This window comes from Pollachius pollachius, assembly GCF_949987615.1.
Source record: "Pollachius pollachius genome assembly, chromosome: 17".
Classification (NCBI taxonomy): domain Eukaryota; kingdom Metazoa; phylum Chordata; class Actinopteri; order Gadiformes; family Gadidae; genus Pollachius; species Pollachius pollachius.
The window spans coordinates 6,660,401-6,682,480 of record NC_136950.1 but is presented as its reverse complement, the minus strand read 5'-3'; the positions used below and the strand labels follow the sequence as shown (position 1 = coordinate 6,682,480).

The 22,080-nt window shown below is 44.0% G+C and overlaps 1 protein-coding gene across 2 annotated transcripts; it reads left to right on the top strand.

Moving 5' to 3' along the window:
- The first annotated feature begins 623 nt into the window (after positions 1-623).
- Positions 624-21,144, top strand: smpx (small muscle protein X-linked). 2 transcript variants are annotated; one of them, XM_079754465.1, is made up of 5 exons: positions 624-685; positions 5,794-5,853; positions 8,260-8,346; positions 8,529-8,686; positions 20,747-21,144. In XM_079754465.1, exons 2-4 carry the CDS (start codon positions 5,818-5,820, stop codon positions 8,676-8,678), a joined length of 273 nt encoding a protein of 90 aa, XP_079610591.1. In that variant the 5' UTR covers positions 624-685; positions 5,794-5,817; the 3' UTR covers positions 8,679-8,686; positions 20,747-21,144. The 2 variants fall into 2 exon arrangements, with proteins under 2 accessions (XP_079610591.1, XP_079610592.1); XM_079754466.1 differs by lacking the exon at positions 624-685 and adding an exon at positions 2,616-2,659.
- The last annotated feature ends 936 nt before the right edge of the window (positions 21,145-22,080 follow it).

Genomic DNA, 22,080 nt, shown 5'->3' with positions numbered 1-22,080 from the left:
TGTTGAAGGTCATTCGTTTCCTGGTTGAACACAAAGCAGACCTGTTGCATACGTTCTTCTGGCTGTGGGTTGATGCAAGGCCAAAGATAGACATCAGACCGCTTGGAGGAATATATCATATATTAGGTAACAACACAGGAGCCAGGGACTGTTAAATGTAGCTTGAAATGTAAGTAGACACACCTACACAGGTATGTGCTGAAACAGAGACAGGAAGTCAGACAGACGGACAGACACCCGCAGACGCACACACAGACAAACACACAGGCACACGGACACACACACACAGACACGCACACACACACACACACACACACAGATACATATGTAAAGCTCTGCAAACTGAAAGTCAGACGAGCCTCAAACAGACCGAAACACACACACACACACACACACACACACACACACACACACAGACTAACCCACACTTCTTTAGTTCTGATGTTACAATGATTCCGTATGCAAATGGCAGCGAGAGAGGTCAGGAGACTCTCTCACTGCCATTCTGAATGGCAGTGAGAGAGTCTCCTCCGCACTCCCAATTTGGTGTCTGACACCAAATTGGGTTCCTTTGGGGGGAGGGGCTCGTTGTCCCTAAGCCAATCAGGAGGAGCGGAAGCAGGTCAGGTATAGAGGAGGACCACAGAGGGAAGAGGTAGGGCATAGCACGGCTGCACACCACAAGGTAGGAGAAACATACACACACACATACAGACACACACACAGTGACACACACACAGACAGAAAGACACACACACACAGACATACAGACACACGCGCACACACATGCACACAGAAACATATGCAGACATCCACATACAGACACACAGATATGCAGAAGCGCACTCACAGGAACACACATATCCAAACTCAAACTTGTGTGGGAGATTCTGTGTTTTTATCACTTTTCACATATTCCTGCTCATGATCATATCTTTGCTGTGTGTGTGTGTGTGTGGGGGGGGGGGGTGTGTGTGTGTGTCAGAAGCAGAATTAGGGCAGTGCCATTTTAGTCGCTAAGGTTTTTGTCAGTTTAGCCGCAGGGATAAAACAGCTGCTTCAGTTAAGAGTCTTGTCCGGTATGGTGTTGTTATCAGAAAAAGACGTACCTGTATGTGATCTGCCTTCAGTTTTTTCCTCAATGTTAACATCTCACCTATCTTCGTTAAAAACATCTTACCTTTCGAAATGTAAAATATATTATCTCTCTCCATTAAAAATATCTCACCGATGTTTGTTTAACACAGCTCACCTGTCTTAGTTAAAATATCTTACGTCTTAGTTATAAACTTCTCACCTTTCTTGGTAAAAACTTCTTACCCGTCTTAATTCAAAACATCTTACCCGTCTAAATTCAAAACATCTCTCCTGTCTTGGTAAAAATCTCCCACCTGTCTTAAGAATAACCTACCTGTCTGGGTAAGACAGGTAAGACACACAACACCCCAACAGGTAGCCTTTCCCAGCTCTCCCACAGCTGCTTGTGTGCTCAGGCCAAGTCTAGTGTCTTCCTTTTGATACTACATCCATCCGGTTTCTATTGTGTTAGCATTTTTTCATGTGGACCATTTTATTGTGTTTGCAAGCTAGCTAGATTAGATTAGTTTAGCTGCAACTGCTACATTTCACTAATGTAACTGACCTCTCTTCCTGACAAATGTTGGTCAGCTGAGATACAGGCTTGTGTTACTTGTGTGCAATGACCATAGCAAGCTATGAGGTCCCCGGTCCTCAGTCATTTGTTTAGAGCAAAACAAATTGGAAACAAAATACAACTGTGTAAAAAGTCTGCATTGACAACTTCTCTGAGATGAGTGTTTGCTTATTTCAATTGAGACTTGTTCATTTGTGTTCACCATGTGTGACATCGGTTGAGAGAGAGAGAGAGGGAGAGAGGGAGAGGGGGGAACAGAGGGAGAGAAACCGATAGGGTGAGTGTGTTTGCGTGCACGATAGAGTTACATACATGTGCATGCTATGGAAGCATGCACATATATTGTATATTTTGTTAGAGGACCAGTCACAGCCCTTGCCGTCTCCTTCCGACTCTGTTGCGATAGTTTTAAAAATATTGGATGTGCACGTAAGCTACGGAGAGGTTCTCCGGCGACGGAGAGGGCTCTCCTTGTCTACGTACAGCCCTTTACGGAGGAGTATAAACCAGCCTTTACTGGTTGGGCTGACGAAGTGACGTAGTTCCCGCCCATTCGCGATTCTCTGATATGCTTTGCAAAATCTTTTGCAATATCTTTTGCAATACGCTTTGCAAAAAAGATTTTGAGATTTTTTGCATTTTGTCATGCATGTTTGTATGTGATTGACTTTTGTATGCAAATGTAAATTGTGAGTATGTTTAGTGGTGTATAATTACGGGTCATAATGTGGGTGAGACTTCAATGTCATGGGGTGTGTGTGTGTGTTTATATATGTGAGTGTGTGGGGACATAAAACAGTCCCCACAGCATATCATTCTGCTATTAATAGACAGAACGATCCCAGTTATGAGTGGAATCCTTCCACCAGAGGCAGAGACACATAAAGAGATAGAAAGAGAGAGAGAGAGAGAGAGAGAGAGAGAGAGAGAGAGAGAGAGAGAGAGAGAGAGAGAGAGAGACAGTCAATGAGTTTTGAGCTACCATAGGGACACTTTCATCAAAAGGTAAGTAACTCGGTCTGTGTGTGTGTGTGTGTGTGTGTGTTTGTGCGCATGGTTGCGTGTCTGTGTGTGCGTGGGTGTATGTGTGTGCATGTATGTGTTTCAAGTTATATCTCTTATTTTCTAAGTCATCCTTTTTAATTGGAAATTGTCCAATCTGACTGACGTAGCGTACCAGCCTAACACTGAATATCTTTAACACACACTATGGAAGGGGGTCCCAACTACAGTGAATCACCAAGTTTTGTACTTCTGCCTTCTGTAGCATTCATTTTATCAAAAGAAATTGCACACAAAGTAATATATCTGATCTTTAGGATGTGACCTATCCATATGGAAGGGAAATAAGGTTTTATCTTGTCCTAGGATATGTTGCATAACCTTTTGCGTAACCTAGTGACGCTAATGTTTGGGTGCTTGGGAGAGCAGGTTTGGGTGCTTGTAGGGTTATATTTAATCGTTGATTTAGCATGGCAGGCATGCAGTATAGAATGATACCCTTCATCCTTTTCTCCTTCCAAATATTGTCTTTTTGGGATTTCCCTATTTCTCCCTTTCATTGTCTGAGAAATTCTGCTCCACAATAGATTACTCAGGGTGACTAAGGAGTGGATTAAGAGATGCAGGCTAAAGTGTTAGGTTAATCACACTCCTCGAACCAAAGAACCCAGTCGAAAACATGAGTAAAGATATTGTGAGCAAGCTCTAATAAGTTCCATTGGCCGTGATAGAGCCAGTCCATCATTGGAATCCTACAAAAAACGATAGTCTGTTGAATAGGAAACGGCACGCCGATATTTCTGGCAAGTAAATTGCTTATGTTTGCACCTTCATTATTTCATCATTTTATGGAAGTTAAAGTACAAATGATAAGTTAGTTCTACTTGTTCCATTATCTTTGCTGAGAATGATAGAAACATTTGCAAGGACTCTTTTGGTTCAACTTTGGTTACCATTGATTGGAGAAGAGCTAATTTCCCTATAAGAAAACGTTGAATTAGACAGGGCTAGGTTTGCTCAAAACAACATTTAAAATATGGCACAATATGCAAAGTTATGAAAGCTTAAAGCTGAATTTTGTATCGATTAAAATCAAAACATACCATAAGAGGTGTAGTTGTGACCTTTTTGGCCTTTCGTACACTAACAAATACACACACTCACATCCAGACACACACACACACACACATCCAGACACACACACACACACGTGTGTGCATGTGTGTGTGTGTGTGTGTGTGTGTGTGTGTGTGTGTGCGTGCGTGCGTGCGTGCGTTTGTGGGGGGGTCAGCTGTTCGGTCCCTTCAATAATCACAAACAGTTCTGGACAGTTTGAATGCACCTGTATTAAGTAACATATAGTTGTGTCTGTACTGGCGCCTTCCAGTAAGTTTGTGATCTCACTCAGAGGACCAGTTAAGTCCTGGGTCTGTTGTGACGGAAACATCCCCCTGGATACTGTAACTAAGCAGCGTAATGAGAACAGCTGGCTAATAGGACTATTGGCTCTCTCTCACTCTCTCGCTCTCTGTCTCTCTCTCGCTCTTAGTAATTATATTCAAAATAGCTTATTTGAAATGGAAAATAAACATTTACATTGTTTAGTTTTCCAACAAAGAAAAACTACTACTACCATAAAAACTGCTACAATTATATTGTCACACATTAAGTACATTAGAAGGTTCATACCCTAGAACCTATTGGTCAGGAAAGGGCTAGGTCTGTCTGTCTGTCTGTCTGTCTGTCTCTCTCCTACTCTTTGCTCTTGTCTGGTTTCCAGTACCCTCTGAGCTACTTGCAGATAAGCTAAAGTAGGACATGGAAAGTTGTGGCGTTTGAGAAGCCCTCTGTGTTTATCTACCAGAAAGCAGATGAAAGGAGAGAGAGCAGATAAAAAGAGAAGTGTGAGGAACACGGATGTGTAGTAAGAACGTGGAGAGGGGAGAGGGGAGGAGGTAGAGGGGAGGGAGGAATAAGATACGGGAGAGACAGAGGGAGAGGTAGGGAGGGGCATGGATGTATAGTTAGAAGGAGGAGGAGCAGGGAGGGGGAGAGAGAAGATAGGCCAAAGGAGGGAGGAGGGGGAGGTGGAAGAGAGCAGCGATGAATGAAAGAACAGCTTGCACAACAGTGAGAATATAAAGAACAGGCTAACGATGTAGGTCAAATTCTGGATAGAAAGATAGAAAGAAATGAAAGGGTTAAGAGAGGACATAGTAAGGAGAGATCATGGGGGTTAAGTTTGCTAGGTAACGTGTACTCCATTTGGAGTGGTAGTTTTGGCCCATGGTTGCCATTCTATGGTATTATTCATTGTGGAATGGGAAGAATTAAGATTAGCAGAGTGGAATGGGAATGAAACAGCTAAATTGACAAAATGTGGGGATAAAGTCAACAAAAAAACGAAAACTCTGACAGAGCAATCACCTTCACCTCAGAGTTAGTTTGGATTTTAATTGCCGGTACACAGTCAGCATTTCGAAAGCCTGACTGTGTGTGTGTGTATGTTTATATGTGTGTGTGTGTGTGTGTGTGTGTGTGTGTGTGTGTGTGTGTGTGTGTGTGTGTGTGTGTGGCACTCTCGTGCGTCGTTGCGTGCTTGCGTCTGCTTGCGGTGGCTATTTGGATTCGATCCTACTTTCTGCCTGACATACACCTCTACAGCACCACTTCCTCCCTGGCACATGGACAGTTCAAAGGAGATTCATATTATACAGTTTTACCCTCAAATCTCGGCTCTCGCTTTCTATGGAAGCCTGTCCCTCATGTCTCTTTCTTTTATGTTTTCTCTTTCTGTTTTCCTCTATTTGTCTCTCTGTCTGTACATTCTCCTCCATTTCCATGAGATAGACATTTGCCTGTCTCTCTCTGTCTGTCCGTTCGTCTGTCTCTCTCTCTAATAAATGATTTAGAGAACAGTTCAAGGCAGGAGCCTTTCTCTGAAAGGGTCGCATAGCAACCGTAATGCTATATGCAAGGCCTCGAAAACAACTGAAAGAGAGCTAACTTAGAAAGAGAGCTAATACACACACACACACAAAACACTATGAGCCAATGCCCCCCCCTTAGGCGGAAACCAGGTGATCTCTGTGTTTGTGTGTGTGTTTGAATGTGTGTATGTGTGTGTGTTTGTGCAGGAGACCGGACTTCCTTGGGGGAAAATGGCCAAACCTTCATCCAACGTCAAAGCCCTTCAGGTAAAAACATATCCGCTTGCATCTCAAACTACTTGAATTTGTGCATGTTGGCATTTTTGTGAGGTGTGTTTGTAAATTCTAATTATGAATGTTGTTAACTAAGTATTAATGTTGTAAAGTTTGACTGCCACTGAGAAATGATGTTGTCCCTCGATGGGAAAGTGCATGTGATATAATTTATCTATATTGTGTCGTATCAGAGGAAATAATGCCATGTTATTTTCCTAGCAAACATATATTTGACAGTATTAGGGGTCTTTAAAAATTGTAAATGTTAAAAAGAAAAAAAATCTACAATATTCTCAGAATACCAAGATTATTCTGAAAACAGTGTTATTGTTTCTTTTTTGCTATCCAATGTTTGTCTATAAATCGATCTGTTATTTTGCTATCTATGTGAAACCAACAGTTCTGTAACTGCTACAGGATTTGAGCACAACGTGTACATCCGTTTACACCCCATAAAGTCAAATTACTTGGAATAGAAAGAGGTTCATCCACATCAGCGTATTTATTGACAAAGGCAAATACAATGTTGAGTGTACATATCAGATTGGATGCAAAATGGAGTCTTCTGGATGCAAGCGTGTGTTGTCATTTGTTGTTAATAATTTGGGTTTTATTTCAATGCATGGCCAGGAGTTTGTTTTAACGCAGGCAACCTTAGTTAATTTCAAACGCAAGCACACACACACACACACACACACACACACACACACACACACACAGAGGCACACACGCACACACACAGGGTTAACTCCTCTCTCGCTGACCCTTGTTCTGGAGAACTAATAAATTGCGTTAACATAATCATGAGTCAGCAATAGTTTTAGGGCTCTATCTGTCGGTGTAGTGTGTGTTTCCTCGTTTACCCAAGTCATGAAGATTTGGCTTCGTCGTGCCTTTGGTTACGCGCAAAGGTATTTCGTAAGACTGTCGGGGAGAACGCCATCACTCAGCATTAAGTGTTGGATACGTTTAAAAGAAAAAAAAAAGCAGCTTGCTGCGTCTTTGTTTTGTCGTTACTAGGCAACCACCGAATCACTTCTTATAGCCTGACCGCCTCTCAGTTCATATGGGGTGCACAGCAATGCAATAGCAGTGAAGGTAAATGCTTCACTCTCATTGAAAACAATTACATAAAGCCGCTCCAGGTTGCTCAAAAGCACTCTGTCTGATCCGGCCGATGAGTGTTAATTAATAGTGAACTTATTAATATAGATCTGCTCCCGGTATCTTTATATTTCATCTTCTCTTACTCCCTCAACCTCTCTTTCTTTATCCCCCCCCCCCCCCCCCCCCCCATCTCTCTCTCCCTCTCTCTCGCTCTCATATATATATGTCATATTAATAAACTACTACACTCAAAAAAAGGTTCATAAATTAGTTTCTCTTGACAAGGCCATAGCCTCCCCGATGTGTCTCCTACTAATGCCAGTGCCTACACATATTAGCATGGGGAATCTTGGCCTATACAAGCAAGAAGGATGTAGAATAGACCTTCTTTGCCTGGCGGCCATATTGATTTGTTGGGAAACCTTCTAGAATCCATGCTTTAGCTTTGGTTCTGCTTTCCATGACTTTCCGACAGGTGGGGTTTTGAATGCATTTACATCGGGTGCTCATAGTCTTTCTTAGGATCCAACTTAGTTAACTCATCCAGCTAATGTGGCCGCTAGGTGAATGAGGCCCGTTGCAGTCTTATTCTGTTGCATAGCAAAGCATTTCTGAATGCAGTTTATACCAATGTAAATAACAAAGTGACTGTGCCTGTTTGCTGTCATTCAACGTCTGTAGGCTTACTCTTAAATCTTCCCTTCATGAAAGCTACAGTTAGCCTGTTAGCCGACAAGTCAGCTATAGATATATCATATGTTGGCCTCAAATATGTTGAATTATCTCTAAAGCACTGTATGGTATAGTAATTATATTTCTAGTATTATCGTTATTATTATTACCATCTCTCCAGAACTAGGGTTGGTGCCACGGCCCGTCTCTGTACCAAATATACACTTTGAGGATAATATATATGTATGTAATATAATATACACAAGTACAGTACGGTACAAAAACGCATTACATCATAGAGGCTATAGACGTGGGCCACACTTGGTACAGGTTTCGTGCTTGTCAGGGTCTCCATTTCAGAATTAAGTATCTCTAGCTTTCGAAGATAGGACGCAGGAGAAATTCAAACATTTAAGGAAATAAAGGCCACATTTAATTACAGTTTTAAATAACTTACTTACACACAAGCATTTAGAATCATACACAGACTCTCATACAAGCACAGGCACATAAACTCACGAACTCCCACGATGGGGCATGTCAAAGTGTGTGATTGGGCGGCTTTTGGTGTCATGCACCTGTCAATGAATCTGATTGGCTGCTCTGGATGTCCGTCAGGCTAACCTGAACATCCCGATGGGAGCTCTACGTCCGGGGGCGGGACATCCTGTAAAGAGGAGAGAGGAGACAGTAGACGCAGAAGAGGTGAGACAATAATCCACACAGACAAAAACACACACACACACACACGAACGGCATTAATACAAAAACATATGCGCTGACAGTTTTAAATGAGTTTAGTCTAACTTAACCTAGCAAACGTCAGACCAGCAGTAATTTATTTCTTTTTTAAAATATTCATTGGTTGTGGTTGTCTTGATTGACAGGCACCGCCTCCGGACCTGCCCCAGGCCACGCCCACGACACCTGACGAGAAGAAGACGTTAGCGGGAGCCGTGAAGCTGCCCGGCCCCGCGGTCAACCTGTCTGAGCTGCAGAACGTGAAAAGCGAACTGCGACTCGTCACCAAGGAATAAGGACTCGTGTGAGTTTTGTTAGAGCGGAAACAATCCACCTTCACTTGTGTTCCTTAACATAAATGTAGCCCTTCTACCCCTACAATAAAGAGGGCAGGGCCCTAGGTTCCTTCAATCAATCTTAAATTATTAGTTTTGATTTCCTATATTATGCTAACCATATAACACCAGCACCCTTATTAAATATTAACCACTAAACACACACAATATCCACACTACATGTATTTAGTAAGCCAACCAACAAAAAGGTAAGTAGTTAAAACGTTCACTTATTTGAGAACAATATAAGTGCATGTCACAGATCCCATATCGCACATCTTATTGTGCGATATGGGATCTGTGACATGCACTTATATTGTTCTCAATGTGCTCTCCCCAACAAATGTCTTTTTCCTCCTTCCTTTTCCAGCACCTCTCTCCCCCCAAAAAAAACTCATCGCGCCCCCTCCTGGCTGGATGGCCATATTACAGTTGAATTAAGCAAAGGATACAACAACATTTACAAAGTGTGCAACATTAGACAAACATCGACAAAACATTGTGAAAAATAATAAACTCTTATATAATATTGTTTATTTTGAATAACCAGAACCCGAATTTCAACTGGGTTACACCCTCCCCCTTCTAAAAGGTCTGTATGTCCTCATACAACACTATAAGACTCAAACTAAGGGAAATGGAGAGTAACAAATGTTGCTTTAAGTATGTCCAATCTTAATGACAATACCTCTGTGTACAATGGTCAAAGGCTGATCTCTGGATCTACCCGGCTCATCATATGTAAGCCTGACTGGTGGCTTTATTGCTCTCTTTGGCCTAGGCTCGGATCTTAGCTTCCCATTATCTTTGGACACATTGAAAGTCCCTTGCTCAGGGCCAGACTCTGAATCAGTATCACTGGTGTCACCAGGAGCTAACTCTCGATCAGGCTCTTGGTCTCTCAAGCTATGGTGCTCTGGCTCTGTGTCATCATCAGATGAGGATATAGCATCAGCACCACTTCCATCTGCCTGATGGTTCTCTTCTTGAGCAGCAACTGTGTGTAACATTGTCTAGAGCTCTGTGAAACAACTCTCTCGAGTAAGTTCTGCAAGGTGCATAAAACTCAGGGTCAGATGACAAATCAGACATTTCCTGCAACACCCTTTGTACTTTTTGCGTTTCAAGTGAGGACATGTCACTCCTTCGGCGAGTCACAGCTCTGGTGTTTGGTCTGACAGGTAAATCAATCACGGGGTCTGTCACAAACTGCTCGATGGGAAGGAGATTGTCTCTGTGAATGGTCTCTATGCCAAATCCTCCATTCTCACGTTTTATCTTGAACACAGGAAGATTAGGCATCTTCCCCACCACCACATAAGGAACAGGGCTCCATTGGCTTTCTAACTTGTGTTTCCCTCTCAGGCCCCAGTTCTTGAGCAGCATCCTTGTCACCAATCTCCAAAGACTGTATTCCGACTCTTTGGTCGTAAGCCTTCTTGTTTCGCTGGTGCCTTTTATATGCAGCCGCAGATGCTAGCTTGAAGGCTTCTTTCAGGTCTTCTTTTAGCTTTGCTACATAGCGGGAATGACAACCATCCTCAATGCCATCTGGAGAGGTTCCAAAACACACGTCAGCAGGGAGTCTGGCCTCCCTGCCGAACATCAGCCGATATGGCAAATATCCGGTGGCGTCAGACTTTGTGCTATTGTAAGCGTGGACCAGATGCTGGCTCTAGTTGCGTTTTTTCTCCCGGCCCAGAGTCCCTAGCATGGACAATAGGGTTCGGTTGAACCTCTCTGGCTGAGGGTCTCCCTGAGGATGGTAGGGAGTCGTCCGCAATTTGCGAATCCCCATCAAGATCAGGAGCTCTTTTATCAGTCGGCTTTCGAAATCACTTCCTTGATCCGAATGGATCCTCGCTGGTAGTCCATAATGCAGGAAATACCTTTCCACTAGGACCTTTGCTACAACTTGAGCTTTCTGGTTTCTTGTTGGGAAAGCCTGAGCATAGCGTGTGAAATAGTCGGTGACCACCAACACATTGCTGATGGCTTTCGAATCGGGTTCCATTGAGAGAAAGCCGATGCACACCAGGTCCATAGGACCTTTGCTCACGATCTGGTGCAAGGGGGAAGCTCACTGAGGAAGAGATGTGTTGGTGACACACTCACCACAATTCTTAATGTACTGCTCAACCTCTAGAGACATCTTTGGCCAAAAGAATCTGCTCCTCAGTTGGTCAACGGTTCTCTCAACCCCCAGGTGTCCTAGGTCATTGTGCATTGACCTCAGAACCATCTCTCGATATTCCTTAGGCAGGATTAACTGACTGACAATTTCCCCAGAAGATCATTTGCTCAAACGATGCAGCAGTCCATCCGTCATGCTCAACTTCCCCACCTTTCGCTTTAACTGGGAGAGTTCTGGACTGGAATGTTTCTCTACAGGCCATTTTCCATCTTTGATAGCCTGTATGGCGGGTCCTATAGCTGAGTCCCCTTCCTGTGCCCCCTTAAGTTCCTCCCTTGACATCCGTTTCAAGGTATCTGAGGTAGGGCTGGGCGATATGGCTGAAAACTGTATCACGATATAAGTGTTTCATATCGGTCGATATCGATAATTATCGATAATTTGTATGACCTACCGTAATTTTCGGACTATAAGCCGCGCCTTTTTTCCCATTCCACGGCTTATATAACGGTGCGGCTAATCTTTGAATTTTATAGCTAACGGCCACTAGGGGACCTCCTAGATCTATGGATTTTACAGGTTACCGTCCACCAACTTTAACTTTATGGGCTCTATGACCAGTCCGCGCCCCCCGACCTTTAAGCGGCGGGCTCCAGCGCGGCTTATATATATACACATCATTCAATTTAGCTGCTGCGCTTTATACTCCGGTGCGCCTTATAGTGCGGAAAATACGGTATTTAAAATAAGGACCAGGAGAAAAACATACAATTTTATTTTATTATTATTATTTTAATTTTAATCTTAACCTTACTCTGGTTGTAGGCAGACAATGGAAATGAATGTAAACAACACAGCTATGGAAAAAACTCAAATAAATACCATCACAATGAAAACTTAACAATTATCTTAACTAACGTCGGAACTAACGTCGGAACTAACATCTGAACTACTAATATATATTTCACTCAAGGTTTTGTGCTAGGAACACCAGCTGGTTGACCTTCTCTGGTTTTACAGCTGACCTGGTGCATGTAACAATATTACCCCCAGTACTAAAAATTCTTTCTGAGGGGCTACTGGTGGCTGGGATGCATAAGTACTTTTTTGCCAGCTGAGATAATCTTGGGAAGTTGTGTCCACGGAGCCTCCACCAGTCCAGGGGTTCAGACTCACTGTCTGCATCAGGGCACATCAGGTACCTTTCTAGCTCACTCTCCACTTTTTGTTCTTCAGTGAGAGGCAAGTCATCTTCATCTTGACTCTGCTTTTTGAAGAAGCTCCCCAATGACCTGCGCTGCTTCTTCACGCCCAGTGGTAGAGGTGGTTCAGTGGCAGCCGCAGCCGCAGCTCCTCCTTCTGCACCTTGGTCTGCTGCTCCCTCAGAAGCCCCTGCCTCTGACTGGCCTTCATTCAATGCCTCAGACACTGCTCTCATTTTAATGGCCCTTACCTTCTCTGGTCTAATGTATTGGACTTTAAACCTGGGGTCCATCAAGGTAGCCATGTCAAGGAGATCGTCTGTGTCAGGGCCAGCATACTTCTCATCAAGATAGGTCATTATTTTTGTTTTCATCTCTTTTGTGAGCTGAGTGTCTTCCTTGTTTAATTTAAGCAAATTGGTGCGTAACAGGTGGAGCACAGGCTTCACGTAAGACACTGTCACATATGACTCCCCAGAAAGGGAGTCTGTGAACTCCAGGAGAGGAGTTAAGGCCGCATTCATGGACTCAAGGACCTCAATGTCCTGCCACGTTGGGATCAGGTGCCTGTTGTTTTTGTCAGCAGACAGAACGTCAATGATGGCCTTTTGTTGCTCTAGGACCCTTGCCACCATCTTTTGTCTCGAGCCCCACCTGGTTGGTGACTCTGTGATCAGCTGGTGTGTGGGAAGATTGAGACGTTGCTGTGCTTTGGAGAGCGCACTCTTTTTCTTCCATGAGTAAGAAAAGGCAGAGACCACTTTCTTGCAAACACCTACAGCCCTGTCCACTCTTTTGTCCTTTCCTGCAGCACCTGCAGAAAAAGAATGACAGCGTATATTACAGATAATAGATGAGGTTGAGTCAGTCAGTAATTCAGTGTAAAGCTGCTTTCATTGATAATAATAAAAACTCAATATATTAATAATTATATCATCTTAAGAATAATTATATCATCTTAATGTATTGGCTAATAAAATCAATACATGAACCAACATGGATGAGTACCATCAAAATGACAATGGTAGTACAGTAATTTTTGGACTATAAGCCGCGCCTTTTTCCCATTTTTCGATTCTGCGGCTAATCTATGGATTTTTCCATCTAACGGCCACTCAGAAAATTAGTATTCGAAGCTTGAATCAGTATTCAGAGCTTCGTTGTTGTTTTTTCATGTACTGACGTTACCAGAGCGAGGGACGCAAACTATAAGTGTCAGCGACACCAAGCAGAGAAGCGAGAGAGGTGGAGGAAGAATAGATATCTTGTTTCCCTTTACTTTATAACACAACATTAGCGGGATCTCGGGAGGAAAAGTAATACTTAGCGAAATGCAATCCTTAGCTTAGTTGTTTGTTTACGTTCGCTGTACAGCGCCGCGCCAATCAACTGTGACTGGCTTGCTGCCGAGCGTGAGCGTCTTGGGAATACCCGGTCAATATAATGGATATAATATGGGCACATAAGACAATCGATATTCGGTATTTGTTATGGATTTATTGTACAAATTCCCTGAAAAGATGCACGTTCCAGGATGAATTGAAAAGCTCCCGTAAGGGCTGAGATGGCAGAGGACAGCTGATTTGGAACGGAACAACAGCTGTTCGCTTTCACGGGGAAAAACTAAGGAACTTCGACCTACTTAGGCCTACTTATTAACGTTCAAAAGCTATTAAATCTTCAACAAAATATGCAGATACTGTCAAAATCGGTTCCAGGGAGTATATAGGGATTATTAATGTTGTTTTTTTCTGGAACGAGTATTCAAATATTCACTCGAGTATTCGAAGCCTGAAAAATGGCACTCGGGCCAGCCCTAATGGTAATTAAACATTAAAAAACCTGCGGTTTATAGTCCAGTGAGGCTTATATATGTACACATCATGCAATTTAGCTGCTGCGGCTTATACTCCGTCCGTTGCGCCTTATAGTGCTGAAAATACGGTACTCACCAATAGCTGAGTGCAAACGATGGCCAAAACACTGTAGCCGGGTCCAGTCGTTCAGTGAAGTTGCTTTCACTACATTTGCCCCACTGTCTGTGGTGATGCACACCATTTTTTCTTCATTTAGAGACCAGGTCAACCGTGCCTCCTTCAAGCCTTCTGCTATATTTTCTCCTGTGTGATCGTCGGGGAAATATGCCGTTTCGAGGCATCGGGTTTTCAGATTCCATTCGTGGTCTATGAAATGAATGGTCAAGCTAATGTATGGCTCTGAAGTACGGCTTGACCACAGGTCAGAAGTTGTGGCAAAGTACCTGGCCAGCAGGATTTCTTTTTGCACAGATTCTTTAAACATCAGATACAGTTTGGGAATGGCAGTCTTAGAAAAGTACTTTCGCCCTGGAATCACATAGCGTGGGTCAAGCACGTGAAGGAGATTTTTATAACCGGGCTTCTCAACGGTACTGAGCGGAAGCATATCCTTAGCTATGTGATATGCCACTGCCTGGGTTATGTCTCTGTAGCGTTTGGAATCTTTGTCATAAGGCACTGATGCCGAGTACCTCTCCATGGTGGTCTGCTGCTGCTTTTGCGGCGTTGCATTTGTAGACGTTGTTGGCCGTTTTTTTATACAGCTGTGCTCCAAAGGGTGAGATAAGCTAAGGTGGTAAAATAGGTTTGTTGTATTCCCAGACTTGGTGGGGACTACGGTTTTACATAATTTACAGACAACTTTAGTCTGACTACGGTCTGACTTAAAAAATCCAAAGAACTGCCATACTGGCGAGCTGACACTTCCATTTTTGTCGATAATTTCCTCCCTCGTTGCGGTACTCATCTTTCACATCTGACAGCACCCTGTTTCAGTGTAAACACGAGACAACGAGAGGGCGCAACCAAACGTGATACTGTTACATGATTGGCTATTAGCGTGTCACCCCATACGTTGCTAGGTACCAGTACGAGTGCCTTTGTTTGTGCAACCAACGTTGCTTCGCAACCTCTCGTTCAAAGCGGAGCTAGAAGTAGAATTTTTGTTCCGGTTTCTTACAACGAGGAATAAATACAATATCGAAACGTTCTATCGAACACATTTTTTATTGATATTGATTACGTGTCTATCGCGAAACATATCGTTATCGTTTTATCGCCCAGCCCTAATCTGAGGCCAAGAAGGTTGAATGAGCATAAACATCTGGAATTCACAGAGGATTCCAGATTCCAGCCATTCCCCGAATGGCTCTGACTCTTTCAGATAGATCTTACTCCTGTCATGAGCAGTTTTCTTGCTCTTCTGGGTTGGAGCGTAATCTTTTGTGAGCTCTGTCAGGGGTCGAACAATAGCTGCATAATTGGCTATGAATCTTCGATAATAGCCGCAGAATCCTAAAAAGGACTGTAAGGTCTTCAAGTTTGTTGGTTGAGGCCAGGTTGTGACTGCTTCGATTTTGTCGGGATCAGGAGCAACACCGTCAGCGGATACTATGTGCCCAAGGTATTTCACGCTTGGCAAACAGACTTGGCATTTGTCAACAGACAATTTCAGTCCAACCTCTCCAAGACGATCCAGCACCTTAAGTAGTCTTTCCTCGTGCTCCTCAAGAGTCCTTCCGAAAACGATCAAGTCGTCGAGGTAGACCAACACCTGCAGCAAGTTCATGTCGACTACTGCCTTCTCCATTAACCTCTGAAAGGTCGCCGGAGCTCCACTTATGCCCTGCGGCATTCGCTTGAACTGGTACAAACCTAACGGACAGAGGAATGCTGTTTTCTCCTTGTCCTCTTCAGTCATTGCTATCTGGTAATAGCCGCTTCTGAGGTCCAGGACGGAGAACCATTGGCTTCCTGTCAAGGCGTTCAGCGCATCGTCAATACAAGGTGTTGTGTATTGATCTGGGATGGTACGACTGTTCAGAAGCCTGTAATCAATGCACATCCTAATGGTTCCATTTTTCTTCCTAACGACAACTACAGGGGAAGCATAGGGACTTCGGGACTCTGATATTATACCGGCCTGCAGAAGTTCTTGAAGGTGCTTGCGCACATCTTCAATGTCTGCCGGTGCCAACCGACATGAACTCTCACGGAACGGTCGTGCGTCGGATATGGTGTTCTACCCCTTTGGCTAGGCCAACATCCAACTCTTCCGTTGAGAAGACATGGGATCTTTGTGACAGCTTCTCACAAAGTCGGGTCTTCCATTCTGTCGAGATTGGTGAGTCTCAGAAGTTGATCATACTTGCATCAAACTCTGATGAAGTTGTTTCTTTGGGAGGGATGGTAGCGATTGAATCAACCAGGTGCATGTGGCCAATCACTGTTCCCATTGGTATGGTTGTCTCTCTCAAAGAGTCATTATTTATCCATACTCTGAAACTATTGATGTCCATTGCCTGACTGCACACAACCATGGGCTGCAATGTCACACCAGCTGGAAGTGGGGTTATTGGGAGGAACCTACCATCAAGATTTCCTGGTCAACAGCATGCCTGAGCTTGATTTTGCAAACAGCCTGCACATCACCACCAGAGGGTATAGTCAAAGGACTGGGTCCCTGCCACCTCACACAGCCAACCTCATCTCCTCCCTCCTCCAGCACTTCTGGAGGAGCCTGGTCGCCCGTTTCATATGCTTTGATGCCCAGGGTCTGAGTTACATCAATTCCACTGTCCCTGCATTGCTTCACTAAGCGTCTAACATGACTGGCATTTGATCCAACAATGACAGAGGTCTGATCTGCCGTCTTGGGGCTCGGACATATGAGGGCGAGAACCGTCACAGTTTGAGGGGTACCCACAATTACTGCAGGATACTCCAGGTCTACCACTACCTAGCCACGGTAGGGATAGCTGCCGCTGGATTCACTTAAACCCCAAAGGGCCAAACCGGAGAGAGGTTGAATGGGTATATCTGGCAAGTAATTTTGGTACCAGGGCTCAAATATAATCGTCACCTGAGACCCACTGTCTAACACGGCGGTGCAGGGTTGACCACTAACTTTCAACTTGATGAGACTAGGTGGCCCAACCAAACCGTCAGGGATAGTTGTACTCTGCACAGACACTGCACTCTTCTTCACCCCACAGTTCACATCATCAGCTGCAACATCTCGTCTGTTGCTTGTCTTTTGACACTCTGAGGGCTTGAATCAGTCTCTTGATAACCTTTGCCTGCTTTTCAGAGTTTTGACACTTTCCTGCATAATGCCCACTCTCCCCACAACGGTAACAGAAATTCTCCTCTGCAACCATTGGTGGTCCACAGGAGAACGGGAGTCATATTTTGAAGCTTCTACTTTTGAGACTGCAGCCGCACACTCTTGGTTAGTTGCCTTATGGGTGAACACTGTTTGTAGCCGCTTCATTTCCTTTCTCAATGCCTTTAGCTCAGAGTCAGGACCAGGCTCGCTGTGCAGAGAAGCATTGAAAGGCGTTTTCTCAACATGTTCTAGCATGGCCTGATCTGGCCTAGTCACCACAGCAGCTACTAGGGCCTTGAGCTCTTTTAGTTCTGCCTTTAAGCCCTGGATTTCAGCCTGTTTATTATCAATCTCTGGCTTCACATGAACACTTTGCACAGCGGGGTTGAGCCTTTTCCTTGAGGCCTCATACTCCTCTTCTGTCCTCTACTCTTTCAACTGCTGAAGAAAAGTAGGCGCCCTGTCTCTCCTCTCTTAGGCGGAGATTGACCAACATCAAGTCAGATGCTACAGCACCTCTCAACAGCTGCTCTAAGCGTACTTGATCTACTCTGTCCAGCATGACACCACCTTTCTTAATCACTTCATCTAGTGACCGCTCAAGACGCCTCAGGAAGTCAGAGAGCTTTTCACCTGATTGCTGCTGCATTAAGTGAAACGCGAAGTACAGATCATCTCCAGACTCTGCTGTCCCAAACACATGCTCAACTGCCTCAAGGCACTGTTCAGGGCTAACATCCGGATTGCCGGCTTTGGCTGCTTTGACCATTTCCAGCGCAGGTCCTTTTAGACTCTCCATTAGTCTACGCCTTTTCTCCTTAACAGAACAGTCACACTCCTCGACCATAAGCTGTGCTTGCTCTAGCCAGTGTTCAACCTGCTCTTCACCTGCTGGAGTGGGCAGGGTTCCAGAGAAAACAGTAAGCGGCGATAGATTCCATTATCAATAGCGGGCTTCGTCTTATCAAGCAAATCACATAGTGCACACAGAATGGACTCAGTTTGGCTACTGGTTTCTCCCGTGTCCTTTCCTCAGCCTACTGTGCTCCGGCTAACAACTCACTGAAGTTATCTACCGGTGCATGTAGGGCTCCACCTACTATGACAATAGGCCACGCCTCATTACCATCAGTAGGACTCACTTCAGCAGGAACATTTTCCCTCTTTAACTCTTCACTACACTCAAACAGGATCATATACCTGTTGCGCCTCATGTTGTAATTCCTACCTCGGACACGAACACGGCCCAGACATTTAACTGTGTGCAGGGTCTCTTCAATTTGAGTCACTTCCACATCATCTCGAATGAGAACCATAAGTGTATGAGCCTCATCCTATATTTCTCCACGGCACCAGCCCTTTAGCTCTGACACAAGCTCAGCTTGACTTTCCATTCTCAAATATTTGTCAAAAACAAAACAAAAAAAAGTGTATAATGCAGCTTTAATTTCACTAATTGACTGGTACTGGTCATCTTGAAACCCAAACTAATCCCAGCGGGGTCTCTATTTTATGTAGCCCTTTTACCCCTATAATAAAGAGGGCAGGGCCCTAGGTTCTTTAATCAATCTTAAATTATTAGTTTTGATTTCCTATATTATGCTAACCATATCACACCAGCACCCTTATTAAATATTAACCACTAAACACACACAATATCCACACTACACGTATTTAGTAAGCCCACCAACAAAAGGGTAAGTAGTTAAAACGTTCACTTATTTGAGAACAATATAAGCGCATGTCCCATATCGCACATCTTATTACGATGCAGGCTACAAGTAATTAACATTACTAACTAAGCCGGCACATAAAAGAAACTAAATAAAACAATCCTTTAAAAACGAAAACCCCGTTGCAGGCCTGTTGATGAATAGTCCTCTTCGCTCCTCCGAGCCAAGAGAACTCGGTCGGCTACTCACACGTCCAGGTAAAACGCGATGGGCGTCCTTGAAGGTCCGTGGAAGTCCGTGAGAGTACTGGGAAAGTCCGTGGAAGTCCGTGAAAGTCCTGAGGAAGTCCTTGGAAGCCCGTGGAAAGGACACAGGCGCTCCTCACTGATTGTCGCGTGATTTCCTTCGCCCGAGCCCCGTCAGCCAACCCGCGTGGTCACACCCGCTATCTCGTGCGGCGGTCCCTCGGAAACCCCGTGCCAGTAGCGTCGCTAGCTGCGTTAGTTAGCAGGCCACTGTTCAGCTACTTCTGTCAATTAACTGACCGGGTCGTATGTGAACCGGTCCGGTGGAGCTTTCAAGTTTTCAAGTTCGTGTTGAACTTTGTCTTCAATGTTGTGTTGCGGATATGTCATCCAACAATACTTCACTCCCTCAGTAAAACATCTCCCCAACGAACGTCTTTTCCTCCTTCCTTTTCCAGTACCTCTCTCCCCCCAAAATAACTCATCGCCCCCTCCTGGCTGGATGGCCATATTACAGTTAAATTAAGCAAAGGATACAACAACATTTACAAAGTGTGCAACATTAGACAAACATCGACAAAACATTATGAAAAATAATAAACTCTTGTATAATATTGTTTATTATTTTGAATAACCAGAACCCGAATTTCAACTGGGTTACATAAACATAAATTGTATTGCATTAGTATCACAATGCCTGCCATAACGTTTGACTTTAAATATATATATTTTTTGTGATGCATAATATGGGCATCAATGCGCACACTATTAGTGATATTTATCTTTCTGAATCTCTGAAATGCTTTAATATCGGCGTATTATTATGAATAGATGATCAATTAATGATATAAACAACGAAGTACAAATTAATTTCAACGGCAATGACATGAAGTGGCTGAAGTTGTTCACAAGGGGGCAATGTGGACCGGAGAGGAGTTGTTTGGGTCATGAGGCCTGAGCAACGTCCCCTGTGTGTGCGTGGGCAGATGTTGAGTCAGAATCTATTTATTCCTCTGTACGTGTGTGCGCATGTGTGTACATGCATGCGTGTGCGTGTGTCTTTTAATCAGATGGCTTGTCTTTGGCGGGACTCTCCCAATGGGACACAGAACCCAAAATATCCACTAACAGAGGCCCACGTTCTCCACAAACCAGAGAGGGGGGGTGAGAGGGAGACAGGGCGAGAGAGAGAGAGGATGAGAGAGGGCGAGAGAGAGAGAGAGGGGGAGGGAGGGAGAGAGAGCGAGGAAGGGGGAGGGATGGAGAGAGAGAGAGGTGAGAGAGAGAGAGAGAGAGAGAGAGAGAGAGAGAGAGAGAGAGAGAGAGAGAGAGAGAGGGAGGGTGAGAGGGAGACAGGGCGAGAGGGAGAGAGGGCGAGAGAGAGAGGATGAGAGAGAGGGCGAGAGAGAGAGAGAGAGGGGGGGAGGGAGGGAGAGAGAGAGAGGAAGAGAGAGAAAGTGAGATAGCTCCAATAGCAGCGTCAGAGAGTAAGAGGAACAGACTCACAGACAGTCCGGCTTAAAGATAGATACATGGAAAAATTAGAAAGGGAGAAATACTTTTAGAGATACGACAAACATGCATGTGTATGTTCTTAAACCTCATGGTTTGTATCTGTATGTTTCCACAGCGCCCCCTAGCAGTGGAACAAAAAACCTCACCCACTTGACGACCGAAGAACATAACACTACCAGTCAAATCTCTAGCAGGACAAAAAACTGTTTATCATTTTTGACATCGAAACAATTCAGTGTCAGCAGTCCAGAACTTTCTCTCAGCTGGCCCAGCGCCGAATCGACCTGGAATAACTGCAAATAACCAATGTTGAAACAAGCCGTAAACCGCTGTAAAACAGCAACGCAAACAACACAACAGTTTGATTGGTCGGTTCTTTCCTTGGCCCCCTCTCAAAACGTTTAGGATGGAGTGATTATTTAATAGCTTGCCATATTGCAAAGCTTTACAGGAATTATATTATTGTTTCCATTTTGTTTTAGGAAAAGTTTTTATGTTTGAAAATGTTTGTGTTGTCAAAACACGATAAGGTCAAAAGTTTCCTTTTAGTAGCTTTTTATGCCGTACGCAAGCAAACAGTTCAGAATAATACATTTTTTATTTTGGATTTTTCTTTCCTTAACACTGTGGCAATCTTGTTTTATTCTGTGTGTGTTTACAGGGAAAACGTTAAACTTAAACAAAAAAAAGTGTGACACTGTAGGAGCATAACGCGTTTGATTTTTTCAGTGTAGAGTACTATCTTGTAAAATTCTCTTTAGTCATATGCAATAATATATGTATTCATTGAACCCAACTCTTTGTAAGTTCAGTTCACGACAGCTAGTAGCACTGTGATGGCGAGAGAATCTGCTAATGGGCTTATGTAGAAACCCAAATTCAAATCATGCTGCCCCTTCTCACTTCTGAAAGGTATTTTCGTTCTTTCCAGCATCCATTTATCCATTTTATTCAAAATGTTTCTGTTAAATTATTCATTTCTGCCGTTATCAACTGCGTTTGATAGTCCCGCTGGTTTCATTCCATCCACGAGTTTAGGCTTAGAGCTGTTCTTCCACAAGTCCGGAATTTAAACTGTAAAAACTTGCAATAAATTATTTCTTGGTTGTACAAAGAAAGTATTTTTGTCATGTGTGATTGTGTGTGTCTGAGAGTGTTTATGAATGTGTGGGTGGCCGTGCATGTGTATGTGAAAATCAGCATTCCCTCTACCAGCCTGTGTCTGCTACATTTCATGCTGTGGGTTTATTTAAATACCCAGCATGCCTAGCGGCTTGGCTCCGGAGGATTTGAGTGGGAGCTAGCTGTCTTTGATCTCAACCTAAAGCCTCCACACCCCTGGGATTCTGGAGTGAGCGCCACCCCTCTGTGTACATGGTCCCACAAACACACACATACACACACGCATACACACACACACACGCACACACAAACACACAGAATCATACA